This window comes from Dermochelys coriacea, chromosome 7 (assembly GCF_009764565.3).
Source record: "Dermochelys coriacea isolate rDerCor1 chromosome 7, rDerCor1.pri.v4, whole genome shotgun sequence".
Classification (NCBI taxonomy): domain Eukaryota; kingdom Metazoa; phylum Chordata; order Testudines; family Dermochelyidae; genus Dermochelys; species Dermochelys coriacea.
This window is the reverse complement of record NC_050074.1, coordinates 56,183,415-56,201,778: the sequence shown is the minus strand read 5'-3', so window position 1 is coordinate 56,201,778 and position 18,364 is coordinate 56,183,415. Positions and strand designations below refer to the sequence as shown.

Sequence of the window (18,364 nt, the reverse complement as noted above, 5' to 3'; positions counted from 1 at the left end):
GGGTGTGTGGGGAGATGCAGGGACCTACAAGAGAATGGAGGGATGGGGAGTAGTGGTGATGATGGAAGCAAAGACTCAAAGAAGGGAATTGGGCAGGTGGGTGTGGAAGCATGGACCTTGAGGGGCGAATGGGAACACACAGACCCAGGCATCAAGGCAGGGGAGGAGGGGTACACACAGAGCCCCTGGCATTTGGGGAAGAGAAGAATGTGATGGGGCGCACTCATTCAGGGAGGGAGAAGAATGGAGGGTCAGGGAGAGAGAACCCTTGGCATGAGGGTGGGGGGAGTTGCAGGAAGTCCTTGTAATGAAGGGCCATGTGAGGGTGGCCCAGAGGGATCTTGTGAGGGGACTAGAGAAATACAAGGAGTCCTTTGTTTTTGTCTTAAGCTTTGCCTTCAAAAATCACAAAGTGTGCTACTCTGTAGTACTATGATACAGAGAGAAGGGAGAATTTGCATGCCCTGTGGCTGTGCTGTAATAGACAGACAGCTCAGTCTCAGTCTTTAACTTTTAATTTGGGCACATAGGTTCTCTTGGCTGTAGAGTAAATTCTGGTCTCATGTGCTCTTTACATTTTGACAGATCAGACGTAAACAATAGCAATGAAAGGAAGCAGACAGGAAGGTTGCTATAATAGTTATGTAGAGTACCCAGCTCTGAAGCATACTGCCTGCACAAAAAGCTATTTAGGGTGTTCTCTCACAACAATGCAAACAGTGAAAAGTAAGGAAATCGTAAGGTAGAGCAAATTACAGCCAACATAATACAAACATCCAAATATTAGCCTACTCCTTACACCAACACATTTATACTTCCTCTGACATTCAATTTCATTTCAACAATCTGTCACCCTCGGTGCATACGTGAAAAAAACGAATCCTACTACAGCACACATCCTTTACTCTAACATTCCCGTGCCATTATTTAACAATTATCTCTAAATTGCAACCAGGATATACACCAGGGAGGGGAAAAATGCAAAGTTGACTCCATTTATCTTATGTAGCAGAAGTTTGTTTATTTTTTATATTTGCCTTTTGCCTTTCAAAAAACCAGCTCAGCCATACAACACACACTACTAAACAAAACCACATGTTTCATATGCAAATTTATAATGTATTACTCTGGTTTGTTCATTTATTCTGTTAACATGCTCTGCAATGTAATTTTCAGTACTTGCTTCACATTTTCAAGATTTTCCTTCACAACCCTGAAGGCTATAAACATGGGTGTTTGTCTTAAATGAAAACTTAGATTCTGGAGCATCCACCTGACGTGGAGATGATGAAAATGTTCGGACACTTCTCATGTTCATTTTGGCTTCTGCTGAAACTCAATTTGATTGAGGAATTACAGGAATAACTCTTGCCTTTCTGTTTTAAATTGTTTTCCTTTCAAAAGTTACTACTCAGTTTTCTTGCCATGCCAACATATTTCACTGGAATCTGAGACACCTGCCAGGTTTTATAGATTCTGTAGAGCAAGTTGAAAATGCATCCTTCTCTTATTTCAAGGCATATTGTATTCTTGTGTCCGAATTTATTAGATGTTGTTTCCCTGGATTTTTCATTTAATCTTGATACTCTATATATTCATGACAGTTATTGTCATGGGTCAGTGTGGGTCTACATCCTTGTGATTATGCTGAAATAAAGTTAAGAATAGAAAGTAAAGAAATAGACTCAGACTCCTACCCATCCTGTCCCCTTAATGGGTGAGAGCACCCCCTTTAAATGCCTCCATATCTGTCTAGTTCATTTCTCCTTTAATCTGCCGTCCTTTCACATAGTTTCAGGGAGAGAGCTCAGAAATGGTCTCCAGTTCTGTTTATGGAGAGGAAAAAACAGCAAGAATAAAGAACAGAAGTCACCAGTTCCTGCAAGGTTTATCGCTCTCTAGTAGCGATAAAGGTGGGAACAGTCCATCCAGTCCCAAGATTATTTTTCATGCTGCACCAAGGAATAGTTTTAGGTAGTTCTTAACTGAAGAAGGAAGCTCATGTAGTCCAGGCACTTCTCTAAATACAAGCTCCATAAGGCCTAAACAGTTCCACAGTGTTGATGTTGTCTTTTCCAGTGTTGGAAGCACAACAACCGCCAGTGGTTCCAGTCCACTACTTGTATGCCCTGTTCAGACATGGTCAACCCAGGGGGAATAAATTAGTTTCTGAGCAGCGGAGTAAATAATTATGTGCAGTTTCTCTTGTATCTGCCTCAGCAATAACGCTAAAATGAGGAAATGTAATTCCTGAGAACATTAATCAACCTTCTGTCCTGTAGTATAGCCCCCTGCTATTCTAACCATAGACATTTGGAACCGGAAGCAATTTGTATATGACAGATACAAGGGTCTGTGGTGTTCAGAATAGATTCCAGGTGAGCCAGGCCAATGCCCATTTCTCATGTATGCAAGTCTCTGGAATGTTTCCACTGAAAGAATTGGGATCTGGGATGCTTTGCTTTTTTTGTAGCTCTTCAGAGTTGAGCAGACCATGGGGACCAAATAAATCAGCCAAATAATTGTTTACTGTGAGCATTTTTTATACCTGGCCTAGATAGGTTGGGAGAAGGAATGAATTGGACTGGTTTTGATAAGGATACAAACTTGCCAGATTAACATGTTGATCAGAGGGTAGCTATTGAGGAGTGAATAGAGTTAGGTTTAGTGATGAAGGGCCCAGTTAGAATAATAGAATCATAGAACTGGAAGGGACCTCAAGAGGTCATCTAGTCCAGTCCCCTGCACTCAAGGCAGGACTAAGTATTATCTAGACCATCCCTGACGGATCCAATCTGCTCTTAAAAATCCCCAATGATGGAGATTCCACAACCTCCCATGGCAATTTATTCCAGTGCTTAATCACTCTGACAGTTAGGAACTTTTTCCTAATGTCCAACCTGAACCACCCTTGCTGCAATTTAAACCTATTGCTTCCTGTCCTATCCTATCCTATCCTATCCTATCCTATCCTCAGAAGTTAAAAGAAACAATTTTTCCCCCTCCTCCTTGTAACAACCTTTTATGCACTTGAAAACTGTTATCATGTCCCCTCTGTGTTCTCTTCTCCAGACTAAACAAACCCATTTCAATCTTCCCTTATAGGTCATGTCTTCTAGATCTAGATTTTTGTTGCTCTTCTTTGGACTTTCTCTAATTTGTCCACATCTTTCCTGAAATGTGGCACCCAGAACTGGACACAATACTCCATTTGAGGCCTAATCAGTGTGGAGTAGTGTGGAAGAATTACTTCTCGTGTCTTGCTTACAATACTCCTGCTAATACATCCCAGAATGATGTTTGCTTTTTTTGCAACAGCATTTCACTGTTGACCCATATTTAGCTTGTGATCCACTGTGACCCCCAGTTCCCTTTCTGCAGTACTCCTCCCTAGGCAGTCATTTCCCATTTTGTATGTGTGCAACTGATTGTTCCTTCCTAAGTGGAGTTATTCTTACTCCTGGAGGGCACTCACTTGTACCAGTAGTGCCAGAGAAGTCAAGGGGACTACTCAGATTGAGTGAGTTCTCTGAGTGAGTAAGGTTGTGCACTTGGGTCCTTAAAGATCTGTGAGTCAAGAGGGATTGTTGCAATATTGAAAAAGGAAAATTTAAACTTTGGTCTTGAAAGGAGCTTGTCTATACAGTGCCAGCAAAATGCACTAGATGGGTGTGATTTTTAAAACACTCTAACTGTCCCAGGCAGACGCTGCTGGTACGCACTAAGGCTTTGTCTACACTAGCACTTTTGTCGACAAAACTTTTTGTCAGTCGGGTGTGAAAAAAACACTCCTGACCGACATAAATTTCACTGACAAAAGCGCCGGTGTGGACAACACTATGTCGATGGGAGATGCAGCTCTTTGGGGGTTGTTTAATTATGCTGGTGGGAGAGTTCTTGACATAGAGTGGCTACACAGGAGACCTTACAGCAGCGCAGCTGCAGCGGTACAGCTGTGCTGCTGTAAGGTCCGCAGTGTAGATCCGGGGTTCTCAAACTGTGGCCCACTGGTGTTGGCCCTGGGCCCCAGCAAGTCTGAAGCCCAAGTCCCATCGCCCAGGGCTAAGGTTACATCCCCCACCCTGCCCAGGGCAGAAGCCCTTGGGCTTCAGCTTTGGGTGTATCCCACTCTTCCTCCCCCCCGCCCCCAGGGCGGCGGGGCTCAGTCTTCGGTCCCCCTTCTGGGGTCATCTTGTAATTTTTGTTGTCAGAAGGGGATCACGATGCAGTGAAATTTGAGAACCACTGGTGTAGACATAGCCTAAAAGGTACCTAGTTCACGTTAATGCACATTAGGCACTTTTTAGAGTGTGCCATCAGGGTCTATATGGGGTAGTGAGAGCGTATCATGTTAGTGCTTCATGTATCTCACCCTTCTGGCATGCTTTGCTGGCACTCTGTAGACAAGCCCCAGTTCTCGTTAATTTGTCAGTTTCCAGTTGTTTGGAATTGCCACATTCCTAAATTGTACGGTTTACTGATCAGGGCCTCCCAGATTGTCTTCTGACTTAGATAGGCAGACCAGTATCAGTCACAGTGGCTTTCCTCTCCTCCAGTTCATTCTTTTCTGAACAGTAAGATTGTTACCAAGTATTAAATATACAGGGCATAACTATTTTAAGAGTAATTCTCCAAAATAATGAAATGGAGCTGCAGCCACCTTGATGCTCAGTCTGTGATGCTGGAAGCCCTAGCAATATCTAAACTGACAAATCATCCTGAATTTTTATTAATGAAAGAGAGGATGGATTTACAACCATATCAATCAAAATATTTCTAACACTAAGCTATCAAGTTCTTATTCACCAGCTTAAGATGGAATGTGTTAAATGGCCTGAGAGGAAAAACTTCAAATTTTTCAATCCTGAGCCCTGTGAATTCAGTAAGATCATAGTAGGGATAGAAATCTTTGGGTTTGTCAAACCAACATGTTCATATAAAGAGCAACTTTCAGCACAGGTCCTCCTGCTTCAGTGTCTGTGATAAAAGTAGCTTGTCTCATTGCTTCAACAAAAAACACTTCCTCTTCAAATGTTTCTTGAGTGATGTGTCAGCATTTGAAAACTTCATCTGTTAACTGAGGATCTGTGCTAGACCTGTGTTTCTGGCCTTCATTCTGATTGGCTTACTGTTTTAGGAGCCGTTGACTATAAACTCTCAGCTGGAGTGCAATCCTATATTGGCCTTATCTGCAGAATATGGAAGGTCCCTTGCTGTCACTTCTAGACTTTGTTCTTCCTTTTTCTGGATGCGCCAACCAGTCCTTCCTTAAAGTCCCTCAGTGTCCAGAGTTGCTTTGAAGGGGGAGGAGCCATTTTAATGTACTTAAAGCCTTCTGACTGGAGCTCCTCTGGTCTTTTCCCTTGTAGCTGTGACATATGAAGTGTCTGTCTCCTGCCCTGCCTCCCCACAAGCTAGTCTGTACCCCCAGTTCAGACAACTTGGGGTGCAGGGAAAGGACCATCTCCTGCAGGGCCTCCAGTCTGATTTGATATCCCTTCTGGTGTCTGCTCTGCCCTGTTTTCTCTCCAGATTGTGTCAAGTACAACCATCTTGTCTTCCCTCTCCCATTTTAGCTAAATGTATGCATTCTCTTTGAATATGGCCTTCATTTGTTCAGTAGGTCTGTCAGATTCCATCTACTATGTGATAATAGGGAGTTGCCAGTCTTTCTCCTTGTGATCTGCTTGGCTTGCTGATAACTCATTTATCTGAGTTTTCTGCATTCTTATGTCATTTGGAGAGTTCATTTGTGGTGCAGCATGATCCTGGTTAAAGCAATTATTTGTTGCTGTTTCAACATGTAATAAGGATGGGGAAGGGGTGGTGTCACAGTTTCACTAACCTGTTGCTGCTGTTTGTCCTCAGTAGATGGAGTTACTTTTATTGATGCTCCTTCTCCCATCTCATCTGGAAGTTCAGAAAACACCTCCTCTGCAGTCAGTCCTGCTACAGACAGTGGCTTGGAGTTGTCCTCCCAAACCACCTCCAAGGAAGATCTTACAGACTTGGACCAGGTCAACTCTTTGGGACTTAGTGCAGCAATGCCTTCAAGTGTGAGAGACACTGAGCATCCACACCAGCCTGAATTCCAGGTATGAGCATGATCCTGTGCAGATGAGGCAACTCCAAACCCTGTAGATCTAGTGTCTGTATTTATGCCCTCCCTTTGGTCAGTGTCACTAGTGCTATGCTATAGTTAGGAACTTAGAAAGGGGTCAGGAAGTAATTTCCCTAAATAGCATAGAATTGCATCGTTTGGGTGCATTATGCGTCCATACTCTCCTCAAGACTGGCCACTGTCAAAGGGTAACTGTGTGGTCCAGTTTCTATGTAGCTCTATCCTTTCCAACGTTCCATTACACCAGCCTTAATTAAAGGAGTAACTAATAAAGGCAGAGATGGCTGAAGTTTGGTGTGATCCCTTTTTGCTGTCTTCAGTAATAATTTTCCAGCCTCAATTTTTTAATTTGTAGAGGAGTTTATGATGATTGCTTGTGCGCTTGCATTTGGTCTTGCCTAGTCAGGGAGTATGATTAGATATAATGTGGTGCAATTAAAAAGAAAAGTGTACTGTGTAGACCAAAAACTTACTAGCAGGCTGAGTAGATTGATTTAAATTTAAGTGATCTAAGTCATCAAATCAGAAACCTTGGTTTAAATGATTTGATTTTAATCATGTTTTGCATTTGTACATTTTAGTTATTTTCCTAAAGAAAGGTTCATTCTCAATAGCTGGTAACCTTTAAAACATGTTGGTTTTCTACTAAAGATAACCTTTACACTAAATTGTTTGCTTCTTTTTGCTAACTAGGATACACTGTATCCATATACATTTATTTAAGCAATTATAGCTTAATTTGCATTTATTCAGACTCTTAATGTCTCCTTTTTGATAGTTAGAAAGTGGTGAATGATGCATTTCTTTCCTAGAATAAGTTTTTTACTTGTGATTTTTGTCATTTTGTGGAAATTCAATTAAATGCACAAACAGTATTTTAATTGTTTTTAATTAAACAAAGCAACCTTAAAGGTGCTGAATTCATAAGAAGAAAAGTTTATCAAAAAGTTTTCCAAAACATGTTTTGCATTTAGAATTAACTGATTTTTTTAAGCAAAGGAAATATTGTGAGGACAATCAATGGTACACAATCATTCTGGGGTACAAAATATATCGGAAGGACAGAACAGGTCGTGCGGGGGGGGGGGAGTGGCACTATATGCGAGAGAAAATGTAGAATCAAATGAAATAAAAATCTTAAATGAATCCACATGTTCCATAGAATTTCTATGGATAGTAATTCCATGCTATAATAAGAATATAACAGTAGGGATCTATTATCGACCACCTGACCAGGGCAGTGATAGTGACAATGAAATGCTAAGGGAGATTAGAGAGGCTATCAAAATAAAAATCTCAATAATAGTGGCGAATTTCAATTATCCCCATATTGACTGGGTACATGTCACCTCAGGACAAAATGTGGAGACAAAATTTCTCAATACTTTAAATAACTGTTTCTTGGAGCAGCTGGTACAGGAACCCACAAGGGGAGAGGCAACTCTCAATTTAGTCCTGAGTGGAGTGCAGGATCTGGTCCAAGAGGATCATATATATACGACTATAACAGGACCGCTTGGAAATAGTGACCCAATATAATAACATTTAACATTTCTGTGGTGGGAAGAACACCTCAACTGCCCAACCCTGTGGCATTTAATTTCAGAAAGGGAAACTATGCAAAAATGAGGAGGTTAGTTAAACAGAAATTAAAAGGTACAGTGACTAGAGTGAAATCCCTGCAAGCTGCATGGACACTTTTCAAAGACACCATAATAGAGGCTCAACTTAAATGTATATCCCAAATTAAAAAACACAGTAAAATAACTAAATAAAGAGCCACCGTGGGTTAACAACCATGTAAAAGAAGTAGTGAGAGATAAAAAGGCGTCTTTTAAAAAGTGGAAGTCAAATCCTAGTGAGGTAAATAGAAAGGAGCAAAAATACTGCCAAATTAAATGTAATAAGAAAAGCCAAAAAGGAGTTTGAAGAACAGCTAGCCAAAAACTCAAAAGGTAATAACAAAATGTTTTTTGAGTAAATCTGAAGCAGGAAGCCTGCTAAACAACTAGTAGGGCCCCTGGACGATCGAGATACAAAAGGAGCACTTAAAGACAATAAAGTCATTGCAGAGAAACTAAATGAATTCTTTGCTTCAGTCTTCATGGCTGAGGATGTTAGGCAGATTCCCAAACCTGAGCAGTCTTTTGTAGGTGACAAATCTGAGGAATTGTCACTGATTGAAGTGTAGCTAGAGGAGGTTTTGGAATTAATTGAGAAACTGAACAGTAACAAGTCACCGGGACCAGATGGCATTTACCCAAGAGTTCTGAAAGAACTCAAACGTTAAATTGCGGAACTATTAACTATGGTTTGTAACCTGTCCTTTAAATCAGCTACTGTACCCAATGACTGGAAGATAGCTAATGTAACACCAATATTTAAGAAGGGCTCTAGAAGTGATCCTGGCAATTACAGACTGGTAAGTCTAATGTCAGTACCAGGCAAATCAGTTCAAACAACAGTAAAGAATAAGTGTCAGACGCATAGAAGAACATAAATTGTTGTGCAAAAGTCTAACATGGTTTCTGTAAAGGGGGATCATGTCTTACTAATCTATTAGAGTTCTTTGAAGAGGTCAACAAACACGTGGACAAAGGGGATCCAGTGGACATAGTGTACTTAGATTTCCAGAAAGCCTTTGACAAGGTCTCTCACCAAAGGCTCTTACGTAAATTAAGTTGTCATGGGATAAGAGGGAAGATCCTTTCATGGATTGAGAACTGGTTAAAAGACAGGGAACAAAGGGTAGGAATAAATGGTAAATTTTCAGAATGGAGAGGGGTAACTAGTGGTGTTCCCCAAGGGTCAGTCCTAGGACCAATCCTATTCAACTTATTCATAAATGATCTGGAGAAAGGGGTAAACAATGAGGTGGCAAAGTTTGCAGATGATACTAAACTGCTCAAGATAGTTAAGACCAAAGCAGACTGTGAAGAACTTCAAAAAGATCTCACAAAACTAAGCGTTTGGGCAACAAAATGGCAAATGACATTTAATGTGGATAAATGTAAACTAATGCACATTGGAAAAAAATAACCCCAACTATACATACAATATGATGGGGGCTAATTTAACTGCAACTAATCAGGAGAAAGATCTTGGAGTCATTGTGGATAGTTCTCTGAAGATGTCCATGCAGTGTGCAGCGGCAATCAAAAAAGCAAACAGGATGTTAGGAATCATTTAAAAAAAAAAAAAGGGATGGAGAATATCTTATTGCCCTTATATAAATCCAGGGTACGCCCATATCTTCAATACTGCATACAGATGTGGTCCCCTCATCTCAAAAAAGATACACTGGCATTAGAAAAGGTTCAGAGAAGGGCAACTAAAATGATTTGGGGTTTGGAATGGGTCCCATATGAGGAGAGATTAGAGGCTAGGACTTCTCAGCTTGGAAAAGAGGAGAGTAAGGGGGGATATAATAGAGGTCTATAAAATCATGAGTGGTGTGGAGAATGAGGAAAAGTTATTTACTTGTTCCCATAATATAAGAGCTAGGGGCCACCATAGGAAATTAAAGGGCAACAGGTTTAAAATAAGTAAAAGGAAGTAGTTCTTCACACAGCGCACTGTCAACCTGTGGAATTCCTTGCCGGAGGAGGTTGTGAAGGCTAGGACTATAACAGGGTTTAAAAGAGAACTGGATAAATTCATGGAGGTTAAGTCCATTAATGGCTTTTAGCCAGGATGGGTAAGGAATGGTGTCCCTAGCCACTGTTCGTCAGAGGGTGGAGCTGGATGGCAGGAGAGAGATCACTTGATCATTATCTGTTAGTTTCACTCCCTCTGGGGTACCTGGCATTGGCCGCTGTCAGTAGACAGGATACTGGGCTGGATGGACCTTTGGTCTGACCCAGTATGGCCATTCTTATGTTCTTATTATCTGTAGTTAGTGAATTGAACTGACTTTTTGTTAACCATGCCTTTCATGATTGTAGAACTAGTGGATCTCACCCTCTCACACACAGTTTTATTCATAGATTGGAAGAGGAAAACAAGCTTTCTTGCTTTTTCAATTCCCAGTTGGTTTCTTAACTCTGAATGAACTAGTCATTGAACTGAACTAGTTGAATAAACTGAAATGAAGAAAATATTTTCTCTGCACTTTCAAAAGAGGCAAATGCCATCAAATGTTGGTTTAGTGTTTCAGCAGACTCTGGTTCCAGGCACTTAACTGGTGTCTTCAGTGGTTTCTTTAAGACTTGGCAACAAACATGTACTGCCTAATATTATTTTTATATGCATTTTATATGATTTTAATCTATATAAGAAGATTCCAGGATTGTCTGTGTATGTCCCTCTGAACCCTCGAATGTCAGTAGAGCCAGTGTGATGTGATGGAAACAGCTACAAGCATTGTTGATAGCCCTTTTAGTTTAGAATACCCCAGGTTCAATCATCACTGGGATTCGTGGTCTGCTACCATCCAACTTTTAAGTTCTCAGCCATTTTTGGCTTTATTACACCCACAATTTTATGAATTACACCTGTGCAACAGTATGGCTTTCAGCCACTGATAGATTCTAATAAGTTTAGGCCATAATATGGATTGTCAATTTCAAATGTAATTTTAAATAGGTTTCTTTTTAAAAACTAAACCTGTGTTTAATTTAAATTTAAAAATAAAGTTTTGATTTTTTAAAATCAGTTTTTATCTGCCCTACTAGCAGTAAGATTGATTGGGCTGTGGCAGCATCTTCCAAGTGAAGCTGCTGAAGCACTATCATTGTTGACATTTCTAAAGCAGACTGAGGCACACACACTAGAGGGTGTTCCCACACTGGCTGTGGGGGATGGACTATAAGTGACGTACAAGGTTTCTTCTGTCTGAATTTTGAGTTCTGCTTTGCTCCCTCATGAGTGCCCAGTGCTACTTTGGCCACTCTAAGTGAATGAGCCTCACCTGCAGCTGATGCAGTGTTAGTTTACACTTGCTCTGTTTGTTTTTTCCTTGCTTCCCAAATGACTGGTATGAATGAAGAATGAAGATCTAAGGGTGGAGAAGACCCAGTCGGCCTCAGTAGAGTCTATTCCAGAGGTGCTAGAAGAGTGCACATCTGTGGCAGAACATTCTGACTCTGCCTCTGTTCATGACATGGACTATGTCAATCCCCGAGGAGTACGTTTTACACAGTCCTCCCAAAAAGAAGGTGAGAGCTTTGGAATACTGCCAGTGTCCTTTCTGCCTCTGTCTGCTACTCCACAGCTTGAGAGGCGGGAGATGAGTTCCTGTTCCTGAACTGTTTTCTGTAGCAAATTGTTCCGTACTTCTTGATGGGCATTGTTAAGAGATGGGAGCAGACTTGTAGAGGCTCTACATTTTCTTACGAGCTCTTATTTCCTCAGGAATAGCACTGGTCCCCTACAGTCTGCCTTGTATCCGAGAGCTGTTCCGCTTCCTCATTTCCCTCACCAATCCACACGACCGCCACAACTCGGAGGTGATGATCCACATGGGGTTGCAGCTGCTCACCGTTGCTCTGGAGTCTGCCCCTGTTGCAAACTGCCAGTCTCTGCTGGGGCTTGTGAAAGATGAGTTGTGCCGGCACCTTTTTCAAGTGAGTTTGGGCTTCGCCACTGAGTAAACAGTGCTCGTGAGTTTTCCTGTGTACTAGGTAGGAATGATGGCAACCCAACACACCTCCCCTGCAGCTCACTTTGGCTAGAACTTTTATGTTGGAAACTGAGGTGTGGTTAGCTGTGATGTATGATCACAAATCTGGTTGCTCTCCCAGTGAGAGGAAAGGAAGTGTCTTTGATAGAAAGAGGCCTTCATAAGAATGTATGCGAGAGTCTATTAGCTTACTGTTGCTGTATATGGGAGAAGATGACACATGGGCACTCTTCCTCCCCCACCTTTCTTGAATCCTTTTCCTCTCATGCAGCAGATATTACTGCTGGATTACTCCTAACCCTCAAACTGGTATCAGATAATTTCCCCTCACCGTTTCTCTTCATCAAATTCTCAAATGGTTCTGAAGGGCAGAAAAGTCTCCTCTTGATCCCTGTCTTCACCCTCCCTCATTAAAGCAGTAGGTGGAAACCTTCCGCCTTTCTTGCCCCAAGGTAGAGGGTGAGGAAGCTGATTTTAATGAGCTGTCGTGACTGGCTTGGTTCCATTGTCTCAGTAGCTTTGTGACAACACTCTATGGTTTGGCCTGGGAAAACAGGGTTATGAGATGTATCCCCAAGATGGTAAGTGACCAGTGTGGCAGCAGGTGGAGACTTGAGAATAAGTACTTAATCATTCTTTAGAGTTACATCCTTGGAGGCAGCTAGTCACCTAGCTTTCTGCTCAGAGGAGATATGTATGCTCTACAAAAGAGCAAGTCTAACAGTTGAAGGAGAAATTAGAGTTTGGAAGCAGGGGAGGAGTGTTTGAAACATGGCCACTGCCATTCACAGCAGGAGAGATCTTGAGACAGAGGATGGGATTGCTTCCAGAAATAAATCCGTTATGTGATACAACAATAGCACTACTCACCTGGGCAGATAGTGTGGCTTGACCTCTCTCACTCCTTGTGTTTCTGTTCCTTGCTCAGCTGCTGAGTGTGGAGCGACTCAATCTGTATGCAGCCTCCCTCAGGGTATGCTTCCTTCTCTTTGAGAGCATGAGAGAGCACCTGAAGTTCCAACTGGAAGTGAGTTTTTGAAATATAACCACATGGTCCACATGGGATAGGTCAATAATAACTGCTTGACATGTAGGGGTATACAGAATGGGGTGGTAACATACACTGATTCCAGAGGGTACAGCCCAAGTACCAGTCAGCTAGGTGTTAGTAGCTGAATGGGGGATTCTGAGGGCTGCTCTGGGTCCCTTCCTATTAAAACAGTAAAGTGCTTTTGAAACTGATTGCCTTGCCTCTAACTTTTTGGAATAGTGAATCTCAGTCTTCTGAATGGCAAAATAATTCAGTGACACCCTTAAGAGTTTGCGGTTGAAATGTGTATGAAGTTACTAAGTGTACAGGAACCTGTAGAGGTTCTTCTATTGGAGTGAGCATTCACTAAATGTGGAGGATTTCACACTGTGAATCACATGTGAAAGGGGAACTCTTAAATCTCCATTTAAATAGCCCTGAAAGCTCAGTATTGTCCTGCTTTCCTTTCTCTTCCCCTAACCTGAGCTGTCCTTTTTTTTTCTACCAGATGTACATAAAGAAGCTGATGGAGATCATCACTGTGGAGAACCCCAAGATGCCCTATGAGATGAAGGAGATGGCCCTGGAGGCCATTGTTCAGTTGTGGAGGATCCCTAGCTTTGTCACTGAGCTTTATATAAACTATGACTGTGACTACTACTGCTCTAACCTCTTTGAGGACCTCACCAAATTGCTCTCCAAGGTCCTGAAAAGGCTCTGCTTTGCCCTTCCCTTCAGCTAGTGCTGCAGACTTCAGAACATGAGCTAGAACAGGGCTTGGAGGGAGGTGTAGGTGGGGATGTGGAGAGGAAAGTCCCTCGAGAGGAGGGATGGGAGAGAGTCTGAGAGGAGGGGAGAGGAGCAGATGGCAGTCGATGAAAGGTTCTGGTTGAACAGCTTTGTATGGATAAGGAGGACTACTTAGGTTCTGGAAGATCAAAGAAGTGGAAGGAGTACAGTAAGGATAAGTGGGGGAAAATGAGTGGGAGTTCTCAGAAAGTTATGTGGAAAGTTTGGGGGGGGGGTTGTATTGTACATTTACGTTTCCAGAACACTGGGACAAAGTCGCCTTGAAGGGTGTTAAATCTGAGACCATCTGACATTCAACTCCTTGATTTCCCAGAATGCCTTTCCAGTTTCTGGACAACTTTACACTACCCACCTGCTGTCTCTTGAAGCATTGCTGACAGTGATTGATAGCACTGAAGCACACTGCCAGGCCAAAGTGCTCAGCAACATCCACCAACAGGAGAAGGAAGTGGTCAAACCCAGCACAGAAACTGCCAATAGCACCAAAGAACCAAGCAATAGTGAGACCCTTTTTTTAACATCTCCATGTTCAGCCCTAGCTTTATTCTAAACCCACATGTATGCTTCGTTTTGGTCACTCAGCAAGTGAACTCCAAGAGATTGTATTTCCATTCTGCCAGTTTCATGCTTTCCAATACACTTTAGCATTTAAATCCTTGATGTCAGACCACTCCAGGGACTCAGTCAGTGGCAACTGAGATCAAGGAGACTGAGCTCACTGTTTGTCCCAAGATACAGTCTGTAGAGGGCAGGAGGCATGGCCATATCTATTAACAGTTATAAGACATCTCTGGAATGCTCTTCTGCTCCATGAATACTACAGTCCATCTGTGGCATCCTTCAGGACAAAATGTTTAATGTTCTGTATATGCACGTGTGCACTAACCTTGCTGCTGCTGCTCTTCCACTTAAAGCATGTTGCCCTTTCTTTGAAAACATACTGTTCTTTGAGAGATTGTCCACATGGTTTCCACTCCTCCTGCCCCTCATGAAGAATCAGTGCCATCTACGGACTCTGGCAAAAGTCCACACCAAGTGCCTTTTTTGCATAGGAGAGGGACATATCGCTGAGTGACATTCCATATGTCATTCCTTCTCTAAGGGGTAGACTCAGAAAGCTAGACCCTCTGTGCAATCCTCTGATGTCAAAAGGAAGAATGCAGCGTTTCCCAATTAGGGAGGATACAGCAGAACCACAGCACACAGGACAGCACTATCTTTAGAGAAGATATACCATCTTAATCCCCATCATGACACAGTAGGGAGTCATCTCCTAAGTACCCTCTCTCACCCCTTGTGTAGCATAATTGGAGTCAAGAAAGGACTCTAAAGAGGTTTCTGTCAGGCTTTCATTCAAACCAATCAGTAATGTATCTGTTTTTTTTTTTTCTAAAACCTCATTTCTCTCTCTGGGAGAGACTGAACTTCATATCTTGACCGTTTCAAGGGACTTGCTATACTATCTTCAGAGGGCAAAGTCTTTCAGACTATCCCCCTGTTCTTTTATCAACAACTCTGGTGCTTCAAAGGTCAAGCTATCTCTTCCCAGAGAACATAAAAATGGATCACATCGTGTACATCAATATATCACATGATATTCTAGGATATTCCTCTCCCTTCAAATATTAAAAGCTCATTCTATGAGAGCAAAAACTGCAACCTATGCATCCCATATCCAAAATTTGCAAGGCAGTATGAGGGGTAATCCGCTTTCTTTGCTATAAAAATTAAGCCCTTGATCTGTCTGCAAGAGCAGATGCAAAAATTTGGCAGAGCAGTGTTACTGTCACTGTTCAGTTAGTGATAGTGAAGGCTCCTCAATCACACTTTCCAGATGGGGCACTGCTTAGCAGTCACATACAGTGGAATCTACCCTGTCAAATTTTCAAAAAGGAAGAGGTTACTTCCCTAATAGTGATTGTGTTTCTTTGAGGTGGTGTCATCTCTGTGGGCCCTCTTTATTTGGGACTCTATATTACTAAAGGAAGTGAGGGACGGTTGTGGTCGCTCTGTCCTTTATGCCCTCAAGTGGGAGGGTATACACTGTGTGCGGGCACTCCCCCAACAGATACTGCTATTCAAAAGATTTCAGTGTCACATGCATGTGCACCTACAGTGGGATCTGCGCAGATGACAACATCTTGAAGTACCACAATTACTATAAAGTAAATAACCATTTGTTACACAGAATCTTTTGCAAGTGGGATATCTATTAATAGACTTTTTCGCCACAGTTCAGAACAAGAACGGACAGATCTGCTTTATAGAGGTCTCCAGTCTAGACTCCCTGTCACTTGCCTTTCTCATCCTTTGAACACCAGAACCGATGTGCTTTCCCCCTTCCAATCCTCATGATTCTGAGGAGATGAGGCAAGTTGCTGAATCAGTGATCATGATAGCCCTGGCATGGGTAAGGCACTTCTGGTATTCAGATCCGGTGAACCTCTCATCACAGCTCCCAGTCACTTTGCCCACTATGCCTGACGTAGTCTTACACAACAATGGTCACATCCTACAGCTGCACCCAGCATCATTATGTCAAACAGCCTGGATGCTGGCTGGCTGATATCTGTCCAAAGACGCTGTTCAGCTGTAGTTCAGAATGTTCTCCAAAGCAGGAGAGCCTCAGTTAGACTGAGTTACAAAGCTAAGTGGAAGAAGTGTTCTATATAGACATCTGACCACAAGCTGTCTCCCTTGACAACACTCATTTAAACAATATTAGATTATTTTATCCCTGAAACAGTTGGGACATCTATTTGTTCCACAAGGGCCCAACTAGCAGCAGTATTTGCACATCCTCCTATCTTGGGCCACACTGTATTTTCTCATCCTACAGGGGTTAGATTCCTTAGGAGCCTAACTCAGGTTTTTCCCCAGGTTTGGGAGACCTCACACTCTTGGGATCTCACTATAGTATTAATGTGTTGATGGGTCTCTCCTTTGAGCCCTTAGTAACCTGTTCCCTTTATCACCTACAGTGAAGAGTTCCTTTTTAGTAGCCATTACATCAGCTCAGATAGGGGAGAGTCACACCTGCCTGGTGGGTCCCCCTTATAATAGTGTTTGATAAGAACAGGATCACTCTTAGACTTCATCCCAAGTTCTTGCCCAAAGTTGTTTCAGGGTTCCATATGAACCAGTTTATTCATATTCCAGTCTTCTTCCCCAAGCCTCGTTCAACTCCCTGGAAGCTAAATTTCCCATGCATGATGTAGTAAGGGCATTGTCATACTACGTTACCAGGACAAAATCATTCAGGAACTCACCTGGACTGACTGAGACCTTTGCAGAGGGTGTTAAGATTCAGGTAGTATTCTCCAACTGTATAAGGACGTGTTATGAATTAGCCAGGTTAGATCCACCTACTCACATTAGAGCTTATTTAACTGGACCTAATGCAGCCTCTGTTGCCAGTTGGAAGAATGTCCCTATTTCTGAAATTTCTGGGACAGCTATAGAGAGCTTAGTTCAAACATTTACAAGACACTATACTTTGGTAGAGGCCTCCACATCAGATGCCTGTTTTGTTCTGCAGTTATTTTAAGCACGTCTCCTAGCACCCATCTTCAACCAAACTGATAATTGCTTACTCACCAACAGTGGGATCTGTGTGAAAAATCACTTGAAAAAATGGTTACCTGTCTTACAGGTTCTTTGAGATGTGTTATCAACACAGATTCCTCAACCTTCTCTGCTACCATAAAGTCTTTCTCTTCTGGGATTCTGTATTGGAAAAGGAACTGAGGGGCAGTTAGACCCATTCTTCTCTTAATACCCTTGGGTGTGTCAGTTCCTTCAGAATCAGAATCTTAGAGAAGTAACTGGTGCACCCAAGAATGTAAAGGGCAGAGTGGATCCAGCTTCCCCTCAGTTCCTTTGTCAATACAGAGTCCCAGAGAAGCAGGATTCTGGAGTAGCTGGGATGGAGTGGGGTCAGAAAATCAATGAGGACAACACAGCTCAAAGTCTCTCAGTGCCTATAAGGTCAGTAACTGGTCTTTTCTTTTGGTAAGACATGCAAAGGCCTTCAAGTGGTGAACAGCAATTAAAGTTATTATGATTTATGAATTATTTCTGAATTATGATTATTCAGAAACTCTTGTCCATCTTCTGTTGCTGATTTCTCTTGCCTTCTCTTTTGCCCACAGACAATGAGAGAGTGCTGAGTGAAGGGAAATCTCCCAGTGTGGTCACAGAGCTGTCCGGGGCATGCCCACCCACCAGTGGGTGTCTTATGGCTGACCAGATGAAGCAGGGTTGCCAGGATTTGGAGGGAGGAAGTGATGCAGGTAATGGCCCCCACAGGACCTTGACTCTACTGTATTCAGGGAATGGGTCAGACCTGTGTTCTTTGGTATTAATACCTTATAGTGGACTGTGCTACCCATGTTAACGGAACCTGATCAGAGCCAGAAGCACATATAGATTCATAGATACTAAGGTCAGAAGGGACCATTCTGATCATCTAGTCCGATCTCCTGCACAGCGCAGGCCACAGAATCTCACCCACCCACTCCTACGAAAAACCTCACCTATGTCTCAGCTATTGAAGTCCTCAAATCGTGGTTTAAAGACTTCAAGGAGCACAGAAGCCTCCCTCAAGTCACCCATGCCCCATGCTACAGAGGAAGGCGAAAAACCTCCAGGGCCTCTCCAATCTGCCCTGGAGGAAAATTCCTTCCCGACCCCAAATATGGCATGCATGGGACGTTCAAGTTACTCTAGATGTGGTGTATTTGACAGAGCATGGCTACTGTAGATGTTTGTATGTGTGGAGAGA

At 42.5% G+C, this 18,364-nt stretch overlaps 1 protein-coding gene across 11 annotated transcripts in view; it reads left to right on the top strand.

Annotated features, from left to right (window-relative positions):
• GBF1 (golgi brefeldin A resistant guanine nucleotide exchange factor 1) overlaps positions 1–18,364 on the top strand; it is a 180,284-nt gene that overhangs the window by 128,486 nt on the left and 33,434 nt on the right. For 7 of the 11 annotated variants that reach the window (XM_038408757.2, XM_038408755.2, XM_043519935.1 and 4 more), the window contains 7 exons: positions 5,869–6,095; positions 11,109–11,277; positions 11,474–11,685; positions 12,670–12,768; positions 13,280–13,474; positions 13,895–14,081; positions 17,733–17,873. In XM_038408757.2, the coding sequence (XP_038264685.1) occupies positions 5,869–6,095; positions 11,109–11,277; positions 11,474–11,685; positions 12,670–12,768; positions 13,280–13,474; positions 13,895–14,081; positions 17,733–17,873 (1,230 nt within the window). The remainder of the gene's footprint in view (positions 1–5,868; positions 6,096–11,108; positions 11,278–11,473; positions 11,686–12,669; positions 12,769–13,279; positions 13,475–13,894; positions 14,082–17,732; positions 17,874–18,364) is intronic. The other 4 variants (XM_038408761.2, XM_038408756.2, XM_043519939.1 and 1 more) reach the window with 1 other exon arrangement.